Below are 26,808 nucleotides of genomic sequence, written 5' to 3' on the forward strand. Positions count from 1 at the left end.
TAAGAAAACAAGTTACTTACCTGTAACTGTAGTTCTCCAGTATTGGAAGTTTTCATAGATTCACATGCGACCCACCCTCCTCCCCTGAGAAGCTCACCTTGGATTTCGCACAAAAGATGTCTAAGGCACAAGTGCAGGAAAATCGGAGGGGCAAAGGTTTCTCTCAGGAGTGTTCAAGCGGGTCAGAGGCTCCGATTGGTTCAGGGACAAATTTGGTTTCTTTTACATAATGAAGGTTATGGGTTGCAAAAGGGAAATGGGCCTAGGCCCCTTTTCAGTTTGCTATCCTGCTAAGCATTTCTTTTTTATATACCGGAGAACCCCGTCTCGACGACTGGAAATGATCCAGGCATGTGAATCTATGAAAGCTTCCAATACTGGAGAACTACAGTTACAGGTAAGTAACTTGTGTTCGTACAGTGCTTTTCCGTAGTCCAGCTTGCTGTATTTTAGGGCTTGTGTGGCATATTTTCGGGTATTAAGTGGTGACCATTTGAAAATTGTTCTAAGGAGCGAGTGTGGCCTTTCTTTGCCATGCCTGGATGAGGTCTGAGGCATTTTCTGGGGATGTCTAGGCATCTTTAATGATAATGCTGTCATCAGGATTTAATCTTTGTGGTGGCAAAGCAGACTTTGCTCTCCTTGAAACGCTCCAAGACAGAGATACAGCATGTTCTTTGTGCCTTTCTGCTCCCACAAGGGAATTCCCACAACAATCTGTGGCTATTGTACAGGTTACCTCTTTTGTTGGCGCTAGACTGCTCCACCAACCCAACAAGCTTTTTTTTTAAGCCATCTTGTGGCAGAGTTCATGGTTTCGCAGACAACTAGCACAGCAGGCACAATCCGTATTTCCGTCCCCTACCCCTCCAGTGGCTTCAGTTGCCACATGTTTGTTTTTAGTATCACTCAGCCACCCTGTCGGTGGCAGATCTGATATTTCCTCCAAGGGTGGCAGGCCCCCTACAATAAACAAGTGAGTCTTCCAAATTGTTCACAGGGCCTATGCCCTTCCGTTCTTTTCTACCCTGCTGCACCTTTTACCACCTGCCTGCTGATGGAGGACCACAAGTATGTCTTGAGACAGGAATTGCATGCCCTTTTGCCTAACTGAGTAATAGAGATGGTTCCGGACTCGGAGGTAGAAACAACTTGTTACTCCTGTGTTTCTCTTCCTACTTTCTTCTGCTGAAAGACAGGTGTTTCAAAATTTTGACCTCCTCAAAGCCTTCCTGAGGAAGTACAAATTCAAGATGTGCATCCTAGCCCTGGTTATGTGTGTCTTAGACTTTGGAGACTGGAAGGTGGTATTGGGCCTGCAGTACTTTTATTTTCACATCCCTCCTCTGCTGGCAAACAAGCTTTACCTGTGGTGCATGATAGGCCAGGAGCATTTTCAATTTGCAGTGCTCCCCAGTGCCCCTCTGGTGTTCACGAAATTGATGGCGTTGGTTGGCGCACACTGTTGGGGGTACCTGTCTTCTCTTACTTTGGCAACTGGCTATTGTGAGAAAGTGCCCTCTTTCTGCATGGTTGCCCCCACTGTTTGCTGAATTGCTGATGTGCTTTGACGGAGTGTGCCCTGGGCTCTTGCTAACCAGGTACCCGGAGCCTATATTCTTTCCCTAAACCCAATTGGCATCTCCGGCCACGGGTCAGCCCCTGGGAAATGGTACCACAGGTACCCAGGGCACTGTGACTAGAGACAGCCTCTAAGGGCTACAGCACTTACTGTGCCACCCTTAGAGGTCCAGTACCTTCACATTCACACACTGCCTTTGCAGGCTGCGTGTTTTGGTGCAGGTCAAAGTTAAGAGTCGACATGGCACACATCTGTGTGCCATGCCTACAACCCACTGCCCTGGCATAGATCAGCCACCTCTCTAGCTGGGTTCACTATACCAGTGGTGAGGGTACAGGTGCGTGAGCCATGTACCCTTACAGTGTCTAATTCCATTATTAGACATTGTAAGTGCAGTGCTGCCATTAAATGCATATGGCGCTGGGAGTTTGTCATTACAAGCTCCACAGCACCATAATGACTACACTGAAACTTGAGCAGTTTGGTATCAAACTGCTCAGCACATTAAACCCACACAAAAAATGCACACAGAGGGCATCTTAGAGATGCCCCTTAAACTAACCTACCACTAGTGTCCAGGCTGGGTCGCTGCTTTCAGCTGCCGCCACCAGACATGTTTCTGGATCCCTGGGTCGAGAGCCTGATGCTCTCGAGGGCCTGAAACAATGCACATCCTGGGATGAGGTGCCAAGCCTCCTTATACAGAATGGGCAACTGGTCCCGACCCCCACTTTGGGTGGGAGAACCGGCGGGATAAACAAGAGAGGAAGAGAGGTGTGCCCACCTCTGCCAACACCACCCCTCAAGTGGGGGAGGCTCTGTGAAGTACTACTCTCAGTCAGCGCCATCTTGCAGATGGGAGGGACTCAGCCAACCATGGAAAGGCTTATTCCCCCCTCCCACTGGTGTACCCACCCCAGGGAAGGGACCCATTGGTCTCAACCTTTTACCTACCTGTAACACCCCTAAATCTACTGTATAGGGACACCCCTGAACCTTGCTTCCTCATGGATGGACAGCAATCTTGATTTCAAGGAGCAAGCTGGTAAGGTTGAAGCCTGCTGTTATGGGATTTTAATAATGCTAAGAAAGATCCCACCCCCTGTTACCTTTTTCTGCTAGAAGACTGCTAGTCCACGCATTGATATTATCATGCCTTGAATATGCTAACGCCCTATACTTGAGAGCCCCACACCTTACCACCAAAAAATTGCAGATCGTGCAAAACTGCGCAGCACGTCTGCTCACGAATACCCCCAAACGCCTTTCAGCTAGGTTTGCACTCGTCGTGCTCCACTGGCTTCCTATCCAGGAGAGAATCCAGTTTAAAGCTCTGTGTATTACACATAAAGCACTTTCCGGCAAGGGCCCACCAATTATCAGCTCCATCATTCAACCCTATCGCTCTAATAGGTCCCTGAGGTCAGATAATAAACAATTGACATTAGTCCCAAAAATAAGAAAAAACACAAAGTGGAGGGCGTCGCTTCTCGTACAATGCTGTTAAGTTGTTGAACCTCCTTCCCCTTCGTATCTGCCTTGAGCCAAATTACTAGATTTTTCGTAAACTATAAAAAACGTATCCGTTTCTCATAAACTGTCCGGAGTTGAAGCTGCACCGTTGTTAGCGCTGGGATGCCCCAGGGCAGCCACGCACTTTAGAAATGCCTTTTCATTAATTCAGTCATTCAAGTGCATCCGCAGGGCACTGTGGTTCAGTATCACCACTTTGTTGTCCCTTGTGGTAGAATGTATCCTACCAAAGAAGGTGCATATGGGAGTGTGGTACAGGCAAATTGGTACAGGCCTTGTAGGCCAGAAACCTTGTATGTGTCCATGTGTGGTGCTGATGTTGCAACAGAAGGGTATAGTGAGTATGCTCTAGGAAGGTGGCAGTGGATGAGAGGACATGGTAGCGCAGAACAGTACATTTGGCAGAATGGGAGACTGTAAGGAGGTGAGGAAAGGGTACAGAAATCAGTAAGCTTTAGTCTTACCTGCCCTGTTTGCCGATGTCCAGGATCTTTTGACGACAGAACATCTGCCTATCGATTGAATGCTATCAGTGTAAAGTGGATGAAGTAGCCTCCACAGGAAGGCATTGGCAGTTAATCCTCTGTGCTTTGCAGCAATTGCCAAAGCATAAAAAGTGATAGCCCTGTACAGGCTCATTTGAATGCTGTACCAATTAAATAGCTTTATGTAGGTGCTGTAGTGAAATTCCATGCATCCTGAATGCCATTTAATTTTTGTATAAATCGTTTTTATTAACCTTTTTTTTGTTTGTTTTGCACATTGATCAGTAAAACATTAGTCAAAACAGCACTCATGCAGTAAACTGGAAAGAACAAGCACTGGCGTTGCCAATAGGTCTCGCAGTAGGAAAGTTGGAGCTATTACAATTGCAAATAACAATGCCTTTTATTTTTGTTTTCATTTTAAAAACATAAAGGGCTTTGTCATTTACAAAGCCAATAGCTCCAACTTTCCTACTGCAAGACCTATTGGCAACGCCAGTGCTTGTTTGAATGGCCTTGCAAGTTTGTGTCCCCCCCTACCCCCCCTCCCTTCCCCCTCCTCCCTCCTCCCTCTCGAAGCATGCAGCCGACTTCCTTGTGGGCTGCTTGACAGACAGATAAATTACTGGAATTATTTCAGACTTCAGAGGACCTTGTAAAAGTAAAGCATACCTGTGAATTTTAATTCTGACCTGGCCCTTAGTCCCAAAAAACCGGGACATGTATTTAAAATTAAGAACAGCTTCGGGACACCTGGATAATCTTGTGAAATCCGGAACGTCTGGTCACCTCATTTTTATTGATTTTTTTCAGTGGTATGATTCAGAACCGTTCGAAAATACTGAGGTGGTAACGAATGAATGAGCGGATTAATCGCGTTCACACACGTAGGGGGGAGTGAACCGTTGGCACGCAGGGACAGGTCGTCAAATAAATGATTGACGCTAAAAGAACGCAGATGTCGAAGAATGATGAATGAAGGACTAGTCACGTGCACAGCACCCCCAAACTATCGGTGTGAAAGGGACGCGTGAATGAAGGATGAAACTGATACCGAGCGCCTCGAAGGAACGAGCCCTGCTGCTGGAAAGCTGCACGCCTGCCAGTCCTCCGGCCCCTCCCGCTCTGCGGTGAGCAGCCGCCGCTCGGCGAACACAGCCAGGAAAGGGGGCTGGGCACCCGGCTGACAGCTACTGCAATGCAGGTGGAGCCGACCATGCTCCTGCGGAAAGTGGGCACTGTGCCCTGCGCCCAGGCTGGTACGCTCGCTGCCCGTGACCCCCACCCGTGGGCTCCTGTCCGGAGCTGGCCTGAGGGATGCGGCGGGCCTCTGTAATCACATCACAGTAACCACCGGACGTCGCAGCCATGTAAGTCCGTACGTAACAGACTGATAGAGGCGCAGTATTCATGGGTAATAATAATAATTACACTGTTCGCCATTTCATTGCTGTACAGCCACGTGGAGGGCACGGGCTGCTAGTATAAGCTGAAATTGGGAGAGGGCTCGAAACGCTGTGACCTCTGGAATGCCAGTAGGGCCGTGGTCTAGGCTCCCTGTTGATTGACTGTCTCTGGGACACTTTACTTCTTGCTACCACCACCTTTTGTCGCGCCCTTATGTCAAGGCCAGTCCTCTGTAAAAGCCCAAATTAATATCACAATAAACGATGTACTTTGAACCGGCATTGATCCGCAGTGCGAACAGACAGTATGTTGAGGTTCATTTACACGGTTTGCTACCCTGTACATACGGATCACGTTTGAGCAGTAGTTGGTATTCCAATCTATTTAATCCACCAGGACACCGTATATAGCTATGGTCAGTACAAAACAATAGTGCGCAACAAACATTTAAAAGGACACACACTTGCATAACCTAGGATTGAGTCAATTTACAAAAAGCGTGCCTTTAGAAAGGTATAGAAAATGGACAAAGCAGGAGTTCAAAAGGAAAATGGGGACGAGGGTGCACCCTGTTAAACATAGTTTAAGGGGACAGTGGCTCAAGAGGCCAGAGCTTAAAACAGGACGATTTCCGAAAACTCGAAAGAGAAGAAGCCAGGCTCCGTTTTTGAACATTGGTGACAAGTCTGGATGGTTTAAATTACAATTTTAGTTTTCTTTTTAATTGCTGTTGTGTTACAAGTCTGCACCATGAAGCTCCGGTGTAAGAGTGGTCCAAAAGTATAAACTACATGGCATAGGAATGTGCTAGTAGAGGTGCGATGTTTTTAAAAACGGGTACACTATCTCAAAGGTACAGAAATTACTATTTGGACTAACTTCCTCTTCCCAAACAAGACGGAGGGAAGGCAGAGAAGGGGAGGGGGGAGGAGAAATGCGACACGGTGTGAAGCAGCAGGGGCCTTTGAAGTGAAGCTAAGCTTCACTTCAAAGGTGTGGGAGGAGTGCTGCTACGGCCTGGGGGAAGCTGGCTGGGGAGGGGGAGGAGAAATGCAAGTTTATGGCCCAAAAGCGCGTGCCTGTGGCCACGTGAACTCGAAGAAAACCGCAGCAAAAAGCCCGTGGTTTCACGAGGATTTTGAGCACTTGAATTCTCGCTCCGCTCAATGCGCTTGCGCGCATTGATAGGTCGCGAGACCTAAAAGGGGGGGGGGGGTTATTATTTGCCAGCAGTAGGGTACACTTAGGCTAGCAATGACATGACAATGCAAATTCCGGGTGTGTTAATACAACCAAGCTTATAGCAATCTCTCAAGAAAGGACAAAGCGGTGCTGCTAATTCTATACATCAGGTGGTACGCGAGTAGTACAGGAACAATGCAGTTCAAACATAACCTGGGACATAGGGTACAACAAAATGAGGACAACAAAAGCAATGGAAGGGTAGGGAAGAGTCGTGTAAGACATGCCGCCATATCTAAATTCGCTAGGGGGCCTCAGACACCTCCAAGGCATAGTAGTAGCAGGAATCCGTGGCACAGAGGCAGTGACTGCCCGAGTGTCGGTTTTATTCCATATTTACGTCAGTGTCAGGGAGGGGGAAATGGGGGGGTTGATACTTTGTGATGCTCCTCTGTGACGCAATTGGGGATCCCGTGCCCGTGTCTGCCCTCGAAAGTTTGGAAACCATCGCATCCCATTGAGGCGTCAGGGGGAACATACGAATGCCAAGCAAGTCCTCCCTGCGCAAGTACTGCACCCTCCGCCCTCGCCCAGTTGAGTAGGGGTCTGCGCCAAGCAAGGGGATGCGGGTGCAGGGGGGACTGCCACCACTTGGTAAGCAAGCGTTTGGCCGTTATCAGACCAAGGTCTGCAAACTGTGTGGCCGCTCTGTATTTCTTGTTTCTGCTGAAGAGATTACATGGGCTTCCCAGGTCGGGGGAATGGTGCGGGGAGTGCAGCTATTGAGAGTAGTGGTCACAGTACTCCAATAATCAGTCAGGACTGGGCACCCCCAAAGCATATGTACTGGGTCAGCATCCGATTGCCGGAAGCAGGGACAAGCCGCATCTATGCAGAGGAAATACTGGTTGATGCAGGCTGGGGTAGGTAGGACTGATGGAGTATGAAAAATTGTATATGCCGAAATCGTTGATTCCGAGGGATGTGGGTCGGACCGCCACGAGCAGCCAGCCATTCCCTATCTGCCCTACCCAATGCCCCCTCCCAGTGGAGTCGAAGTCGGGTGAGGTCTGCTTCCGTGTGTTGTCGAAGTGAAGATGCAAACCAGTGCGTAAGATGTTTCCCTCTTCCCATCACATGAAGATACTGCAGTGTGTGATGTATGGGAGGTTCCTGAGCCAGCGCACCCCATTTTGATTTTAACGTCCAAATGGGGAGATAGGAGTGTTCTGTGTAGCAAGAACTGCCCCAATGCATATTCTCCCCTGCTACAAGTTCCTGGAATGGAATGAGAGTGCCTTCTTGAAAGAGGTCCCCCACATCCTGTATCCCCTCCGAGGTCCAGTGATGTAACTCTGCCGCTGTCGTGTAGGTGTCCCCCCGTGGAGTTCCCAATAGCGGGATGGCGGGTGCGTACGGGATGGTGGTCCTAGTGAGGAAAAGACTCCTACGGAAACATTTGTGTGCTACAGTGAGGAGAAAAGTATCTGGGGGTCTAAGTGTGGAGCAAGGGTGAAAAATCTGGAGGAGGGTTTTCAGTGATAGCTGCGGTTGCATAGAGGCCGTATCTAGCAGGTAACTGGAGGACATCCATCTGGCAATCCATTGCAGCTGGGAGGCTAGGTAGTAGTGTTCGAAATTGGGCACCGCAAGGCCGCCCAACTCAGTAGGCAGATAACGTTTTCCCATGGATACTCTCTGGCGTGAGGTTCCCCATATAAGACCCTGCACTACACTTACCCATTTCTTAAAGAAGGGGGGCGAGATATTGAGGGCAGGGTGGCAAATTAATAGAAGAGGCGGGGGAGAACCACCATCTTATCAAAGGCGATTCTGCCAGAGATTGCCAATGGGAGGGTCTTCCAGAACCCCATCTGAGACCGAATCGCCGTGGTAGCGCGGACAACGTTTCCGTCAAAGAGGTCAGCCTTGGCTCGATAAACCTGGACCCCTAGGTAACGAAAAGGATCAGTGCAGCAGGCCACTGGTGCCCCCGAGTGTGTAGCCCGGATCCGGGACATTTCCTAAGAACGGGGAGAGTATGGACTTTGTCGGGTTGACGTGCAGCCCGGAGGCTCGCGCAAAAAGGCTAAGGGCTCGATCAAGGGAATGGGGAATATAATGATTGTCACTGGCGTATATTAATAGATCGTCCGTGTACAGCGAAATGGTGTGTTTGCCATCTCCTAGTTCGATCCCCATATCTACGTGCGTGCGGACATGAGCCGCCAGTGGCTCCTCCGCTAACGCAAAAAGAAGCGGGGACAAAGGGCATCCCTGCCGTGTCCCACGTTGTACCCGGACTGGATCTGAAATATATGGGCCCGTTCGAACCTGGACTGATGGATTACTGTATAACAACTATATTAAGCCGAGGAAGTAGGGACCAACTCCAAAACTTGTCAGGGCAGCAAATAGAAAATTCCAGGCCAGGGAGTCAAAGGCCTTCTCAAGGTCTAATGCCATGCAACCGGAGCGCGGCCAGATGGTTGGGGCCTATTCCGCGACCTGAAAGTAGCGGCGTAGGTTCAGGGCTGTACTACGCTGTGGAACAAATCCATTCTGGTCAGAATGTACTAGTTCAGGGACAAGTGGGCGCTAGGCGGTTGGCCAAGACCTTCACCAGGATCTTATAATCCGAATTCAATATAGCAATCGGCCGGTAGAGCAAGGAGACGTGGGGTCCTTACCAGGTTTCAATAAGGACACCACATTAGCCGTAGATAACGATGGGGGCAACTTCCCTTACAAGAATGCCTCCAGGAATACCAGTGCAGTTGCGGCACCAAATGTTCCGCGTACGTTTTGAAAATTTCCATTGGGAGTCCGTCTGGTCCTGGGATTTTACCCGAGGACAAGGCACGCAAGGCATCCCGTATTACTTACTCTGCTATAGAGTAGGTAACTCCACAGTGCCAGGAAGGATCCCACCTCGCGAGCATTACCTCAGGAGTGTGTTGTTGAGGCGAGTGTAGTGTTCAGGCAAAAGTGCGTGACTTTCTCCCTGAGTGTTTCGTTCTTGGCCGAGGTCGTCTAGGAGGAACTGTATGGGCTGCTGGGGATGTTCCGGTCTAATCAAGTAGGCCAGTAGCCGTCCGGCTTTGTCTGCGGTCGAATGGTAGCGGGTCGAATGCGCCTAATAGTTATGGCAGCGCAGGCGATCTAGAAGTGTCTCCCGCTCGGCATGGGCGGAATTGAGGTGCTGCTGCCATGTCGGGTCAGTGACAACCTGCGACTCGAGCTGGAGCAACTGGTCCTCAGTCCTCAATGCGGGTCATTGAGGTGTCCAACTGCCTGCGAATGCTCCAAGTCTGACCCAGATAATGGCCCTTAACGACCACCTTAAAAGCCTCCCACTCAGTGAGGATTGGGTCTATGGAACCGGTATTAAGTGCAAAGTAGTTGACTATTGTAGACTCCAGCGAGCCTCGGAAGGGGGGGTCCTCCAAAGCTGCAGTCTGTAGGCGCCAGGCCGGAACCGGAGGAGGTGACGCTCCCCAGACCAGGCGCTTTAACAAGGGATTATGATCTGAGTGTGTCTGACCAAGATAGTCTGTCGCTTGTATCAAAGGGAGGAGGGCTGCGCATGCGAGTACATGGTCCAGGCGCACATGTAGCTTACGGAATGGGGAATAAAATGAGTATCCTCTGGAGTGAGGATTTCGTTCCCGCCAAACATCGGAAAGGGCCCAATTACCTAACCATGTGTTTAAAAGGCGAGCATTGGAGGAGGCTGTAGTATTAGTGAGGGGGGAGGAAGAAGCGATCAAGGGAGACATCGAGTACTGCTTTAAAATCCACCCCAGGAGCCACGGGATGTCTCTCCATTGGAGCAAAATGTCTGAGAGGTCACTCAGGAAGGTGCCCTGCGCAACATTGGGGGCGTATAGGGAACCCAATAATATTGGTTGGCTGTTCAGTCTGTTCTATCAGGACATACCGCCCCATTGGGTCTGCCAAGGCTGCCCTTTCTTCCCATGGGATCCCTGCCTTAACCCATATCATCACCCCTCTAGCCATGGACGAGTAATTGGTGCTGTATATCTGGCCACTCCAACGTCTGCGCAGGCAGGTGGCTACTGAGGCTGCCAAATGTGTCTCCTGGCAAAATGCAATACTCGTCTTATGACGCTGCAAATAGGCATAAATGGCGTATCGCTTAGGTGTCTGGATGCCCTTGGCATTCAAAGTAAGGACATTAAGGTCTGTCATCAAGGCAACTAACGTCAGTGTGCCCAATCCGGATACTGCGGGGCCCCCATGAGGGGAGCTCCCATGGATGGGGAGGCGGCAGGTCTGCGGGGCTGGCAACTCATACAGGGGAAGAGAAACAATAAGATGAGGTCGTAAGCAACCTTGCAACAGTAAAAGAGCGGAACCCCAACATGAGGAACTGCCCAAACAATCATGCCAAGTCATGGCTACGGAACTGTCGTCGTTGATTGACTTTGGGGGTGGGGGGGCGAACAGAGTGCGACCAACGAACGAGAGGAATCAGTGTAAGGACCATCCCCTTCGAATTACCGCAGAGGAGCAGGATACGAGGCATCATAGAAATTCTATGGTGTTTTAACAAGCCTAGAAGTCACAATTTGATTTAATGTCAGGACGTCTGGGAGAGAAGGGAACCTGTAGAAGGAAGTAAACCATGAATAATCTGTCCTCTTCAAATACCTCCAAAAAACATGCGAAACTGCAAGCAACGAACACATTTGTCTTGGATTCCTGTGGCAGTCTGATCGGAATGTAAATCAAATGTCAAATAATGCCATCCGCAGTCTGTGGGGTGACACCCTTGAGCGGGGTAAAAACTGTATCTAAGGACCACTCCGGTGTGGAACCGGGAGCTCCGGACCTGGGCGGAGATGTAGCACAGCCGGCTGGAGACGGAGATCTGGAGGGCCGCCATCGCCCGCAGGGCTCCTTGACGTTCCAATCTGATTTGGTCGAGACTGGGGGCGGTCACTGCGTGTCCCATGGTCTTGGCCTAGCCCCCTCTTCGTTGTCCTCCAAGAGGACGTTTGCGAGGCCGAGACTCATCAGATGATTTGGGTGCCGACGTCAGGCCCAGTTCCTCAAGAGCAGAGCTTTCCAAACTCTGTGTCCCGACACAGTACTGTGTCACCTGCAAGTGGTGGGTGTGTCGCAGGATGGCAGGGCACTTAGCACATAACTGCTAATTAGGAGGAATTCCTTTTAAAGAGTGTCTCGGAGTCTGCAGCAGCAGCGCGGACTCCGAGACACTCTGCTCTATGGGGGCAGATGATTCACAACAAAGCCCCATTGACATGTAAATGGTCTTTTAAAGACCTGCGAAGTACTCGGGTGCATATGTTCACAAGCATAAAGCATTTGTGTATATGGTTATATACATGCTTCTATGTGTGACACGTCTGCACGTACGAGTTTGTGTAATGTCATGTGCGTGCAGACACGTATGCCACGTGTGAGAGGTATATGCATGCATTTTGCTGCATGCGCGTGTTTTGGTCTTTGAAAGTCTCGTATGTTTTCTGAGGGTATGAGTGTGCTGAGGTGGTTCTTGGACGGCCCTCTGCTCATGAATGTTAAACGGGGTGTATGTGTGGTGGAGATAGGGCCTATACACCCCCCCCCCCCCACACACACACACACATACACCCCGTTTAGCATTCAGTTATCCTTGTTCAGACTGCCAGAGGCTGGGCTCAAGGGCATCGGACCAGGAAATTCGATTTGGACAGAGATGTGCGAGCCAAGAAAAATCTTAGTTTCAACGCGTGGGCCTCTCAAAGCAACCTTGCCTGTCAACTGGTAAATACATTGGTGAGAAAATGGAATTTAGGCTGGATAGAGCCGTATTGAAAACGACTAAAAGATGGATATAGAGGCTGTTGGTTGTGGAAAATCCTTATCTTTCAGAAATAAGTGCTAAATATAATAAACATTGTGCCAGTAGAGTTCACTCCACTTCTCATTGAAGCGCTTCAAGTACACTATCTCTGGAACAACCTGCTTGAAGGCCTGAGGCCCAACAAGGACTCAGGAAGAACCGAAAATTCAGCAGTTCAGAACTGAACTATGAATGCTTTCCCCTGGACAGTCTCTGCTTTTTTCTAATCCAATTCTCCCCATGGTTCTCTTCGTTAACCTACCTCCTTTGTTCATTTTACTATTATTTGTCTTTCTGCAAAGTTTCCCGCTGCCCATGTGGCTAGATCCGCATTGTATGAATGCTAAAAGTAAATAACTAACTAATTCATATGAAACGTAAGTGCATGTGCAACTTAAGAATATGTCCTCGTGCAATGTAACTGGTGCTCATGTAAAGCGCTCCAATACTTTTGGGTCGAGGGGATGCTGTATAATACTGCAAAAAAAGTGCAGCAATCTGGATTTAACTATTCCACACAAACCTGTGTAATTCCATTGCATCCACATTATTCATTGGGCCTTATCGTTTGACATTCTAGTGGTAAATACAAACCGAAGCCACTGTAGCAGTTGTCAAGTATTATCTGGAAAAGGGCATTGTGTGGGCGGTAGGGCTTTCATTTCTCCTTTCAGCCGCCTTGGTGTCGGCAGATTGCACACATTTCTATATTAGTCCTGTTCATCATCACCAGTCTTTCTTAACCAACTTTCTACATGTTTGAAGTAATGAACATACACCCATTCAACTAAACATCGATTTACCATGAATCTCCATACTATCAAATTGCATTTGTAAGAGCGTACCAAAAGAATGTGCTGTATGTCATAGAAAACATTTGAAAGGTAATTTACATTTTAGGACCTTGTCAAATAAGCTTTCTCTCCATAACCTTGCATGCTCGTCACGGCCCACTGTCAAACGGATAGAATTTGGGAGCCGTGCTGACAACATGCAAACCCCCCCTTATTGACCACCCTCCTCCATGTATAGCCCATCTGCACTTCTATGTCCCCCTCCATGACTAATACATCTGGCTGTGTAGCAGTTCCAAGTTGTGTCCTCCTGTGCGCATCTCTTGCACTTACTACCTATTCCTGACTATACTCTTCCCCAAGGTTTCCTAGTTTTCCTAGGCATCTGTGATGCTGATTCTTTCTCTCTCACTCATTCAGCCAGTGCAGCTGTAGTATCTGCTTTTCAATTCCAGTGCGATAAAGATTGCCATTCCTTGATCCACCATGCACCATCTTTTTACTCCTTCCTGCCTGCTAGATCATGCTTCTTGTTGCGCCCTTCACCATCGTGAACCTGTTCCTATGCAGCTTGGCCGATGCACCATCTTTCTGACCTGAAAGTCTGATGATGGCACTTTCTAGGGCTGTCTAATCAAATGACCACTCTTGTGGCGCTGTTTATGATGTCTGGGCATAATCAGCATTGCCTGCTACATGTTAACTTGCTGCTGTGGGCAAAGGTTTGGGTGCCATTCCCTGTGGCTTGATCAGTGTCTGCTGTGTCAAGTACTCCTCTCCCCCAATACACTGAATCACCTTCATTCTACCAGCTGCTCATTGTTGCCACAGGCAGATGGAACACGAAACACACTGTCTTGTGGTGATATTTTAACTTTGACTAACACTTCCTACCTCCTAGTGGTGCCTTTAGTTGCAACCTGCTCCATGCACTTTAAACCTCCCATGGCAGGTTGAGGAGAACGTGGAAGTCATAAAATGAGGAGAACTGCAGTGGAGGCTGTGCCGAACAAGCAAGAGGGTCTCTGGTGTGCACGACTAAAATATTATTTTACATGGAAATGGTTCAGGATTAGTAGTCAACTCAACCAAGACATATTAGATACTCCATTGAGCTAGCTGAAACATTTTGCTGGATTCCTTGTGGATTATGGGACTGCTGTTTTTTATGGAGAAAACTCTTCCCTAAGGCACTTTACTTAAGCACCACGTCCTTTACACGAGGTCACATTAATTTTTGTGGCACAGGGAAAAATAGTGATTTGCCAAGAATCACAGGATGTTAAGCTGATGCCTAGTCTGGAACCGAGTTCCCCTGTTGCAAAGTTGGCAGCTCTGTCCATAAATCCACGAAGGAACCCTTTTACTGATTCCACCAGGCTGCACAGCCCTGACTTGGTTTGAATCCAATGAATCAGTTTCATTCTTTACTCTCATTTATTCTTCTTTGTTTAACTATTTAGTTTAATCCACTCTTAACTTTTGCTTAATTCATTTTATTCAATCTTCATCTTGACTCTGGTTTTTCACAAAAGCATAGGAGTCCAAAGCAGGTTTCTCAAACCACGACGTTTATTGTAACAGCCTAATGCATTTCGGGAAGTGCATTCCCTTCTTCAGAGGCGTCATGGTCTGTTTATCATCCCGATCTTTTAATGTACAATATTCCATCCTTTCCTTTCCTGACGGAAAAAACACTTGTCACCCGTTTATGTGCTCTGTCCATAACCCATCACCTCCACCTGTCTGTCATATGGGTTCCCTTCCTCATAGTCTGCAAGGTCATCTGTGTGTGTGTGGGGGTTGGGGGGTGAGTGTGTGGTTCTGTGGGTATTTGTGGGGTTGTGTGTGTGTGTGGGTGTGTTTGTATGTGGGGGTGTTTGGGTGTGTGGGGTTGTGTGGGTGGGGGTGTGTGTGTGTGTGTTTGGGGAGGTGTGGGGGGTTGTGTGTGTGGGGGGGTTGTGTGTGTGGGGGGTTGTGTGTGTGGGGGTGTATGTGGGGTTGTGTGTGGGGGGGTTTGCATGGGGTTGTGTGTTGGGGGGTTTGCATGGGGTTGTGTGTGTGGGGGGTTGTGTGTGTGTGGGGGGGTTGTGTGTGTGTTGGGTTGTGTGTGTGTGTGTGTGGGGGGTTGCGTGGGGTTGTGTGTGTGTCAGGTTGTGTGTGTGTGTGGGGGGGTTGTGTGGGTATGTGTGCGGTTGTGTGTGGGATGTGTGGGGGGGAGTTTGTGGGGGGGTCTGGTGTGTGTAGGGTTGTGGGTGTGTGTGGGGGTGGTTGTGTGTGGGGCCCGACCCCCCCTAAGGTGGTTTGGGCTTGCTCGCGTTACCGTGTCCCTGAACATTTTTTCACAAAAAGGTGTGTCACCAACATGAAAAGTTTGGAAAGCTGTGCTCAAGAGAGTGAAAGTATTTTGTAGAGCCATCCTTGACAACTCGCAGGCGGGCCAGGAAGAGCAAGGAGTAGAGAAGATCTAGGTCGCGAAGCAGCTTTTTGATGGCAGTGAAGGTGGCTCGTCTCCTTTGTACCTGAGCAGTATCATCAGGAAAGATAGAGACTGAAATGTTTTGCACCTTAGCGCCGGGGTGTTTGCCTAGCTCTCGTAGTATAGCGTCTCTGTCCCTGAAGTTCAGGACTCTGCATAGGAAGGGGCGAGGGCGCGCCCCAGAAGGAGGCCTGCGAGTAGGTATGCGGTGGGCACGCTCCACCACAAATTGTGGTGAGAGTGATCCGGGAGGCATGAGCTCCTTCATTCAGGTCTCTGTGAATGTCTCTGGGTCCTGCCCCTCCGTCCCTTCAGGAAGATTAACTACACGCACATTATTTCGGCGTGAGCGACCCTCCGCATCATCCATCTTGTCCTCCAGGGTGCAAACTCTGTCCAATAGATCTTGGAGTTCAGACAAGCAATTCAGAGACTGGGGTCGGAGATCTGCTAGTGCAGTTTCCGCTTCGCGAAGTCGGTCTGAATGTTTGTGTTGGTCGGCTCAAGGAGTGTGAAATCTGAGATGATCGTGTCCATGCGACCTTCCAAGGATGTACAGTTCGGATCCAGGGCACTGCCAATGTACTCCACTGATTCCAGCACAGAGTCCAGTTAGGGGCAATGTCAGGCGGATTAATCGCTCTGGAGGTCGCAAATGATGACCCAGTCTGGCCCCTAGGAAGCACATTGCGAGAGACTTGGTTGCGTAGGCAGGCCATGACAATCTGCTATGCGCTCTTCATAGGAAATGAGGCTGGGACGCTAGATCTCCGCTATGCCCTCAGGTCAGAAGCCTCGCCTGGGACCAAGAGTAGACTCTACAGAATGCAGTCTCCCACCAACCCGCAATGTGACCCTCCGCAGGGTCAGCGACCACAGGAGACCTCCAGAAGACAAAGCTCCCTCCACAGTAGACCCAGCAGAGGAGTAGCCCTGTGAAGAGCGTACGTGTCTGTGTGCGCCAGGCGACACCCCGGCCGATAGCTTGTAAACAGTGGTGGGTAAGATGTCTCTAGTCTCAGACCCTTTGTCACGGTCCCCGCTCATGATACAGGACCCTCCGTTGGCAGTACGCAACAGGACGCCACTTGCCAGGTGGAATAGCAGGAGAAGGTAGGGCTCTCCAGCACACCCTCAGATGCACACCTCAAAGGCCAGACCTGGCGTACTGCGGGCGTCTAGCACACCGTAGAGGGACTCACAATGTGCGAACCAACTTGCTGCAGCGAGAAGCCCGCGATTCCAGGGTAAAGAAGGGCCCCAGGTCTGACCGGCCCCGTGGCTTCCCTCAGCAAGGCCAGCTCCCCGGCAAATCCCACGCAGACACTCCGACCCAGTGTGACCCCCACCCTATGTAGGCGCCGCAACTTAATGGTATCCAATGGGTCCGCCGCTCACTCCCAGTAAGCTGACCTTGCAGGGGCCTCAGGCCCGATCGTCCTCCAACAGAAGGCACCTCTTTTCGCCTCTCGAACAGCTAGCTCAGGCCAGAAGAAATCGCAGGGCGTCCCCCGCGGCACCACCAGGGTAGAAGGCAGCAGCACGAGGCAGTCACGGGAGCGTTGCGGAGGCACCCCTTACTCGGAGGCAGTAGAACCGTCTGGCGCGGGTCAGCCACGAGGCTTCGCGACCATGCCCAGGCCTCCACAGTGGAGCTGGCCGCAGCTACCAGGGCCGTCGAGAGGCGATTTCAGGGCTCGGGGAACCCTCTTTTGGCGGCGTGCTCTCAAGCAGGCATGGCACAGGGGTCGGATAGAGCCTCAACACAGCAGGATGCCCAGGATAATCATGGGATGAGGCGCGGAGCATTAGCAGTACGCGTCCGCCATCCTCGGCGCCTGGCCACGCCCGACCTTCCTGAATGACATTTAAAATCAATTAGTGGATGACGAATGTGGGCTGAGCAAAATATAAATTGCTAAACAACCGAAGTTTGATCGGGACTCATCTTTGACTTCTCACTTCTTAAAGACTGCAAAACGGAAGGACAGACATAGAAAGAATTCATTCTAAGATATGTTCTGTCTTCATGCTAAGTTTGGTGTAAAATTAGAACTGCTTGCTTTTTGCCGACTGTAATAAATCTGAATTTTTCTCAGCTCCATTTGGTGTTCTCCTCCATATGCCTTCTAGTTGCTACATGGTGACAATAGATTTGTGCTTACATTCTTGTCATGTATGTGTACAGTTTCCTGCATGAGCATTTGCCATAGGTGGAACACATTCAGATGTTTTTGTTGTGCTCATTATGCATGTGCTACATGTGAGATTTCAGATGTTGCCTATAACTGGTTGTCCATATAAGCCATTCTGATATGTTTTGTTTTTCTTTTCATTCAGTTTAAAGATTATCATTATGTATTTGGTTATTTATAGCCATAAGGATTATATTTATTTTAATGAGCTACATATTACTAGAGTGGTTCTTCAAAGTACAGGGAATTCAAATGGATACTGATGATTTGTTTTGTAGTTGTAGCTGTTTCTTCAGCATGTGTCTTTTTGCTTCCCACTTTATAGATGGATGATTTGCCTGACAATTCACCAATCAATATCGTTCAAACTCCAATTCCTATAACTACATCTGTGCCCAAACGTGCCAAAAGTCAGAAGAAGAAAGCCCTGGCTGCAGCCCTGGCTACAGCACAAGAATATTCTGAGATCAGCATGGAGCAGAAAAAACTTCAGGTGTGTTGCATTTGTTATTTGCAAAATATTTGTATTTATAACAGATTAGTTGTGCAATGCCACATTTAGTAACCTTCTAACGTACTTCCAGTGGAGGCCTGTTTTACAATTATTAGGAAGTTTTTACCATGCTGCTGAAGACACAAAGCTATTGATTAACTTCAGATCGCTAATACATCTCTAGTCCTTGCAATTTTCTACATGTGGTGGTGCTTAGGTGTCAGTTCAGTTTGAGAAGTGGACTAGATGACTACTTCTCTGGCAGAACAGTTCATAACATCACCCCCAAATAATATATATTGCCAGTTTTCTTCATTATGTCAATGAAAGTAGTACACACCTGTGAAGGAAGAATTTGCTAACTAATTTTTACTTTCATGAAAGTAGCAAGTTAGATTTTTCCACTAATATCAATCACAGTATGGATCTGTAAATAAATATGCACTCCTACTAACTTTTTTGAATGATTACTGTTGGTTGTACTGCTAAAGCACCCCAAATAACTGAGGTCACCATTTGCATTCAAAAGACGCAGTATTGCACGAGAAAACAGGGAGATGAATGGCATTGTGACACCTCTACATAAGCCCTTTTGTGTGTTTTTAGATGCTGGGATCTGTGACCTGATATTTTTTCTGATAGAGACTTCTAACCGCAGATTCCTTACCTAAAAAGACTCCCCAGGCGGCAGACTGAGCAGAAAATCTTGAGCAGTACCTCTGCGTGACAGTAGAAGGCAATGTGTGGTTCTGCGTTGGCATCCATATCTGTCATAAGTGCCCATATACGCACCACCCCGGCGAGCTAATATCAGTTCCTTTCTTTCCATGCCAACAGTGTGAACCCGTTGAACTACCTAGGTCATTTTTTACCAGCTTTTTTGACTCTATTGTTTATTTTTGAGCTATTGGTTCTAGTGTGCTAGGGATACTTCCTCTGCAAAACCAAGATCCTAAAGCCTACGTAGAGTGCAAGTTTATGCACCCCAAAGGCGATTTTCGAGTGGCTGATGAAGCTTCTGGTGGTGCAGCAAAAGAAGGCTGTGCACTGCTCCTGGTCCTGTTCCGGGTTAGATTTCCCAGGGACAACCATCTTCCAAGACTTCTTCCTCCATGTCGCGTGGATTCTAGTAGAATTTGTAGCATTCTTCAGCTTCCCTATCTCAATGCCGTGCTTCTAGGCACCCGCTCCCACATGCTACCTGCACAGGCTGCGCCAAGACCCGCTCCGGGCTACCCCAAGTTCCTTGGAGTCCAAGAGACGCCCACTAAGTTGAAAGAGTTCTATGACACAATGCACATCTTCCTCAGGCTGCTGACTCCTCCTGAAGCACCTGTTCTCCCACAGAGCTGCGAGGTGCCCCGACTTGGTTACCGCCATCGGCTTCGCCATTGATGCCAACCGTCCGTTCTAGATCCACCCTTGAATCTAGCTTGAAACAGTTTCGGGTGCCTATACTCTTCCTGACACCAGTCCCTCCAGCACCATACCCGGGGCCTTTCGTTACCTAAACGTCAAACCTATACACCTCTTCAGTTCTGATCAGCCACGCCACTCCATGTCTACACTGTCACCATCCAGATCATATCCTCCCCGGGACTTGCAGCCTTTTGGAAGGCCCTTCTTTGCTGAGGGGGCTGATGAAGGCTAAGGGTAAGGTCCCATTGGAGATGACCCTGACTACGAAGAGATCTGGTATACAGAGCTGGGTTACGCCAGCGGACTGGACACCTTCCCAGACTCAAGCGTGCTTTCCCCTCCGGTCCTTGTTTTGGAGGTAGGCGCATCATTCGCAACAGTGAAGCGCAGAGCAGCAGAAGTCCTTGGCCTACAACTGCTTGTAGTCAAGGTCAAGTCATTTGTCTTTACAGAGATGCTTCACCCAGGGGTGAGCTCTGCAAAACATGTGGTCCCCTTTAATTTCACCCTCACTGACGTTCTCCAAGGGGCCTGAGCTAAACCTCGCTGTGCATCGCATGATCACCCATCACTATGATCTTAGCCGAGGAGACCCGGCTTTCCTCTTCCAACAGCTCTGGCCTGCGAGCCAGGTGGTAGAGGTCTCAACAGCCAAAGTTAACCTGAACACAATCCCTTCCACCCCACCAGATAAGGAATCCAAGAAGCATGGATACCTTTACGAAGGGAATTCTTTATTCTGCCAGCTTGGCTTTGCAGTCAGTGAACTCTGCATGTCTCTTGGGCCTAAATGCCCATGCTTTATGGGTCTTGGTGGTGCAGCATCTCCCTAATGCTTCCTGAAAAGTCCATGCCATCCTGAACTAAGTATTGGTGGAATGTGTGGATGCAGCAAAATTGGCCATCAGATGTGGGCTGGACACCGTGGACTTTCTAGAGATGGTAATGGCCTCTACAGTGGCTCTCCATTGTCACTCCTGTTTGTAGTCCAGTGGGTTTTCCGGGGATATGTCAGACTTGCAGGGTGCTTATTTTCATTTTCACATCCCCCTCTTGCAAGCCTCCAGGCCTTACCTGCCTACCTAGGTTCACTCGCTTTCACCCCTTAGCCTGGCAAGGCTTTGCCTTGGACACAGTTTACTATTACCTTTTAGCCATATTGGCTTTTTTTCCCTCACTGTTGAAGTCATCCTCTGTAACTCATTTTCTGAAGGATTGGCTGGACTGGTTTCCTCCTACCCCTTTCATCATGCCCCAATCGACCTTAATTTGGTCCTAACGTTACTCATGTGCTTATCATTTGAGCCCATGCATAGTTGCCTACTCAAACTTCTTACTTTGAAGAATGCCTTTTGGTGGCCATTACATTGGCCAGGAAGGGTCAGCGGCCTTCAAGCTCTTTCAGTTAAAGCTCCTTTTACCAGCTTTTACCCTGACAGACTGATTCTTTGGACACAAACCTCTTCTCTGCCGAAGGTTGTACCTCTTTCATGCCGGCTGTTACATCACACAACTGACGTTTTTCACTCTGCCTCATCTTCTAAGGAGGAGGAGAGACTCAATTGCCTGGACCCAAAGTTAGCTCCCTCTTTCTACATTGATCGCTCCGAAGATCATTGGGTGGATGATCAGCTACTCATTGGGTTCCCTGGAGCGAAAAAGGGCAAGGTTTGCAGAAATGGACGATCACTCGTGGCTTTTACTCTGTATCAAGATCTGCTATACATTAGCTAAAAAGCAGCCTCTTGAAGGCTTCAGAGCCCATTCTACCAGGGCCAAAGCTGCTACTACTGCTTTAGCACGCAGGGTACCTGTCCTAGATATCTGCCTTGCAGTGACGTGGCCATCCATCCTTACGTTCCATAGGCACTTCTGATTGGATAGTCAGGTCCGTCGAGAAGGGCATTTCCCCCCTCTTTGTCCATTTTTTGGTTTGAGCCAGTTCCCAGACCCAGCTTCAGGGAGGTATTACTTGGTATCTATTCTAAAGTGAGTAATCTGCGGTTAGAAGTATCTATCAGAAGAACAAGTTACTTACCGTCAGTATTGTCTTTTATGGTCGAGACTCTATCTAACTGCAGATTTCTCACCGACACTCCCATTGTCCCCATTCTACGAATTGAGCTCTTTACCCTAAATATACAATTAATACTGACACTTCGACTCTACGAAGCCCTAAAAATCACATCATAAAACGAATATACAATAATTGATATAAGATTCACAGGTCAAGTAAAAGACATAAAAGTAGATTATAAAATCAGAGAAAATAAACTAAATAGTGTAGTAGGATAAATAATTTCTGTATTTAGAACGCAATCGCAGAGAGCTTATGATGTATTTCAAAACCGTAAAATGCCAACTTAATTTCCCATTTACAAAAGGGGGTGGTGATGAACAGAGTGTCTGAATTGAGCAGACCACTCTTACCCAGTCCAAAGATCAGGGCTTGATCCATCACCGTTATTTATCTCACTGCCCCATCCCAGCTCAGAACATGGCTATATGCAAATCAGTCTGTCCCTGGCCCAGTGCATCATGGGAACAGGGCAGACTAAACTACCAAGCCAATTCTTTACCAGAAAGGAGACAAGCTACCGGGGACCGGTTTCTGGCATTTCAGCCTCTTCGGCCCGGCTTGCTTGAATCCTGATGGAGCAGTGAGAAAGGGACTCATGTCTGAGTATACCCTGCCACACCTATAGTGGCCAAAATCGATTTACAAAAGGGGAGCTTGTTTCCTTCCCAGTGTAAGAATTGGCTTCTGTAGTTTGGTTTAATTCAGAGACTCTGTCCCTCACCACCCCTTTTTGTAAATATTTTTGTCCACCCTAAGCGTGGAAGGGTATTCTCAGATGTGAGACCCTTGCTCATTGCACCATCAGGATTCAAGCAAACCGGGCCGAAGACGGCTGTAATGCCAGAAACCGGTCCCCGGGAGCTTGTTTCCTTCCCAGTGTAAGAATTGGCTTCTGTAGTTTGGTTTGTCCTGTTCCCATCATGCACTGGGACAGGAACAGACTAATTTGCATACAGCCAGGTTCTGAAACTGGGATGGTGCAGCGAGCTAAAAAACGGTGTTGGATCTAGCCCTGATCTTTTGACTGGGTGAGAGCTTTCTGCTTAATTCAGAGACTCTGTCCCTCACCACCCCTTTTTGTAAATATTTTTGTCCACCCTAAGCGTGGAAGGGTATTCTCAGATGTGAGACCCTTGCTCATTGCACCATCAGGATTCAAGCAAACCGGGCCGAAGACGGCTGTAATGCCAGAAACCGGTCCCCGGGAGCTTGTTTCCTTCCCAGTGTAAGAATTGGCTTCTGTAGTTTGGTTTGTCCTGTTCCCATCATGCACTGGGACAGGAACAGACTAATTTGCATACAGCCAGGTTCTGAAACTGGGATGGTGCAGTGAGCTAAAAAACTGTGTTGGATCTAGCCCTGATCTTTTGACTGGGTGAGAGCTTTCTGCTTAATTCAGAGACTCTGTCCCTCACCACCCCTTTTTGTAAATATTAACTTAATTTCCCAGGCACTGCAGATAAGAGAAGGCAGCTACACACAAAATGGGGCAACCCTTTGGGGTAAATAAAGTAACATGAAGTGTGCTTTATTCAGCTGGATTTTCACAATGACCAGGGGAGAGCTGGAAACCAGGTGCCTTTGTTGGGAAAGGCTATCAAAAAGTGTAAAGTTTGAAGTCAGAACCTTGTGAGTAAGAACTTCTGCCCTTCATTTGCTATGAGCTGTAAGTAGAGTGCTGGTTATGATACCCTGGGAAACTACCCGGTCCCATTCTTCCCGGCTATCCCTGTGCCGTGACTTTTACTCATGCAGGTAAAAAAAGATTTTTTTTATGTGTTGAGGGTGTTGGACAAAGCAGTTGGATTGTGATAAAAAACTGGAGTGCCTAGAGTTTCAAAACACTTTTTCACAAATTTGAGCCAGTGGATATCTAGGAAGTTATCCAGGTTCATGCAGTCTAGCAACACTGATCTACACAATTGGGCTTCTGTATCTTTCCAGATTCGCTGCCACAACAAGAGCGGTTGTAATTTAATGTGATCCTTCAGATAGTTTAGTCCTCCATCAAAGCAAAATGATGTTGGTGTGGAGTGGGAGGCAGCCAGAAGTCTTCTTATAAAGTTATTCTGTACAATCTGGAGAGCTTTACAATTTGCGGGTCCTCAAATACCAGATCCAAATGTTGCAACAGATGTACATTTACCTTTAAAAATACGTAGCAGTTCCCTTGTGCACACTGATCAAGTATTGGGTTTTACGTGGCTCAGTGTTTTTTTTGGTGTGGAAATAATCAAGAAAGAAATTGAAGCCAGCACGTCTGGGTGCCGCTTATATGGGCACCACAAGGTCACTTCTGATGCAGACCACGCCAGTGCGAAGCCAATCACAGTCACCTACGAGTGTGCAGAGGTATTACTCAAGATTTTCCAGATCCAGTCTGATACCTAAGATATACTCTAAGGTGAGGAATATGCGGTCAGACAGTCTCTACCAGAAAAAGCATCTCTAAGTGTAAGTACCTTTTTCTTTTAAACTGTGCACTCCTTGCTAAAGCATGGTAGGGCCTTGCAGTTGATCCACTCCAGCCTTTTATCAAAAGTCACAGGTTATCTGAATGCTTCCAGTGAAGTTTCCCTTTGTTTGACTGAATGTACTCTTAATTTTGTTGTAGTTTAACTCACAAATAGTGGCGGATTTGCGGTTTTTTCTGGGTTCAGTGCCTTGCTGGTTTTGGATCCACCGGCGAACATAGCCCCCATAAATTGTAATCTCTAGATTTCGTGATGTGGGAACTAATGGTCCCCCGGTAATTCATAATAATTTTTAACAATGGGGACACACCATCTTCCAATGCTCCTTTATTTTTGTGAATCATACAATATTTCCTGTGGGGGTTTCTCAGGGTTGAGCTTTGTCACCTCATTCACCAGCGTCTCTCATTGGACTTTTGTCTCGACTTATATGATCTACAATATTTACTTGCTTTTTTGCCAATAATCTTTTGGGCTTGGATAACTGAATGTGTTTTACATACATACCAAAATCTTACCAGGGGCAGCATAATTCAAGCGAAGATGGTGTGCTCCTTGTACAATTGGGCGGCATGATTCCTCTTTCTGTTCTCTCCTTGCACATAAGTTTATAGCAGATCCCCCTTTTCTTCTTCATTCTCCTTGATGGTGATGGAAAGCTTTTCACAGCTACTAACTAAGTGCTATGGGCGACACAACAAAACATCAGTGCTACAGATGGACTGGGGGTTATCCTGGAACCCTGGGTCTTGTTTGAGAGATGCCCCGCTTTGGTTATGGGAAGGGACATGCTAATTATTTTTCATGTTTAGGTGTTTGATGATTCATGCTTGTTAAATGCTAATGTTATTAATGGTGTCAAGCTAGTTTCGCTACAGTGACTCAGGAATGGTTTCGAAGACGTATTCTCTAATGGTATTTTGTCGCAAGCCATTATGGAACGTTGTGTACAGTGTTGTTGGATCATCCTGCGTTGGGGGATTTTTATGTATCATAGCTTCCCTTAAGCTGGGCTAGGTTAAATATCAAGGGTCCTAGTTCCCTGATTAGGAACAGAGTCATTTCAAAATGGCTTGCAGTGAAATGTGTTCTTGCTTGCCCACAGGAGATACACTTGGTCCAGCCTGACACAGTCCAGCTTAAGTCGTCTTGGTATCCTTCACATTTCTGTTCTCATGCCCACAATAAAAGTAGGGAAGTGGTGATCATGTTGAGAAAAGACCTGTCATGCTGTCATTTACACACAAGCAAACTTTAAGGGACAAAGAGTACTGGTTATATGTGGAAAGATATTTCATAGTCATAACTTTTTGCTTGAGGCATGTGAGCTGTAGATCACATGCTTTGCATAGCCTGTCATCTAGTGTTGGGTCTGGATGTTTGCACTTTGTTTTTCTTCGAAGAAGTCTTCTCCAGTCATGAGGTAGGGGACTCCTCCTTTCAGTGATCGTGTGCATGGGTATCGACTCCATTGTTTTTTTTTTCCGCCATCGGGTTCGGATGTGAAATGTGGCGCCCTGGTTTAACACCGTTTCTCGGGTTCCCCTCAACACACAATCCACTACCCTCAATGGTATTGTTCTCAATCACGTTTTCCATTCTTCATGTATCGTTTCGAGTCAAATCTTCGATCGGAAGATTCGTGGACGGCCGTTGGGCCTACCAGAGTCAGGCTAGCTAGCAGTCGATGGAACGGACTCCATTCAAATTCTGTCCCGGGTCTCATGCTAAGTTTCCACGCACCAACTTGCACGAAGTGGGCAATCTCTATCTATCCCTGGAGCATAACGAACAAGACTGCGACGCTTGCCGATCGTTTCGATCCAAGAAGACGTTCTGTGACCGTCGGCATAGAAATCGAAGCAGGTTGTTGTGGCGATTCCCTCTTTATCGAAGAGTAAATCTTCGGAGCTGAAACTTTCTACGCTGAAAATTACGGCGCCCAAATGGAAAAGAGCCTCGTTTCGACGTTCCGCCTGCAAACACGGTTCTGAAACAAAAAGAACTGGTTATCCATCCAGATACTGGACATGTTCATGTGAAACTGCAAGGGAAAAGGAAAATGGGCAGTCCTTTAAAACGCAAGAATGTTGGTACTAACCCTTCTCCTCCTCCCATTACACCTCCTTCAGCCATTGACTCAAATTTGTTCATCACACCCACACATTCCCCACAACCTCAATCAACTGATACACAAGATGAGGGAGATGGGGATGAACATAGACCTCAGGACACTGACACTTGGGTGTACTATAATTTCGATCCCAGGAATGATCCGGTTCTATACCCTTCCACTCGCTCACCACCTGATGACACCATAAGGTATATAGAGCTACTTAATAGGGTTGCTCAATACCATGGGGTGGAATTACATAAAGAGGCTCTTGAAGAGGTTTTTCTATTCGAGACCTTAAGTTCCTCTCAGAGATCAACACAGACACTACCCATGCTTAAGGGACTGCTTTAACATACTGACGAGATTTTGGAAAGACCCTGTGCGGACAAGAATTATCACGTCGAGAATTGAGTAAGTACAAGCCAGTACCTACTGACCCCACTTACATTGAGGGTCAACTTCCATTAGACTCCCTTGTAGTCTTCAACGCTTGCAAAAGAGCAAACTCACAAACTACAGGAGATGCCCCTCCTCCTGATAAGGAGTCAAAATTAATTGATGCCTCGGTCAAAAGAATAGCATCGCAAGCAGCCAATCCCTTGCGAATTGCAAATGCACAAACTTTCTTAGCTCGCTATGACACAACTTGTTATGATGAGCTAGAAAAATGAATGCAGTTTTTACCCAACGAGCACAA

At 47.9% G+C, this 26,808-nt stretch overlaps 1 protein-coding gene across 4 annotated transcripts in view; it reads left to right on the forward strand.

Annotated features, from left to right (window-relative positions):
• SECISBP2L (SECIS binding protein 2 like) overlaps positions 1-26,808 on the forward strand; it is an 877,433-nt gene that overhangs the window by 306,922 nt on the left and 543,703 nt on the right. For all 4 annotated transcript variants that reach the window (XM_086958273.1, XM_086958272.1, XM_086958274.1 and 1 more), the window contains exon 10: positions 17,855-18,022. In XM_086958273.1, coding sequence (XP_086814399.1) covers positions 17,855-18,022 — 168 coding nt within the window. The remainder of the gene's footprint in view (positions 1-17,854; positions 18,023-26,808) is intronic.

The sequence above is a fragment of the Lissotriton vulgaris genome, chromosome 2_1, assembly GCF_964263255.1.
Source record: "Lissotriton vulgaris chromosome 2_1, aLisVul1.2, whole genome shotgun sequence".
NCBI classification, from domain to species: Eukaryota; Metazoa; Chordata; class Amphibia; order Caudata; family Salamandridae; genus Lissotriton; species Lissotriton vulgaris.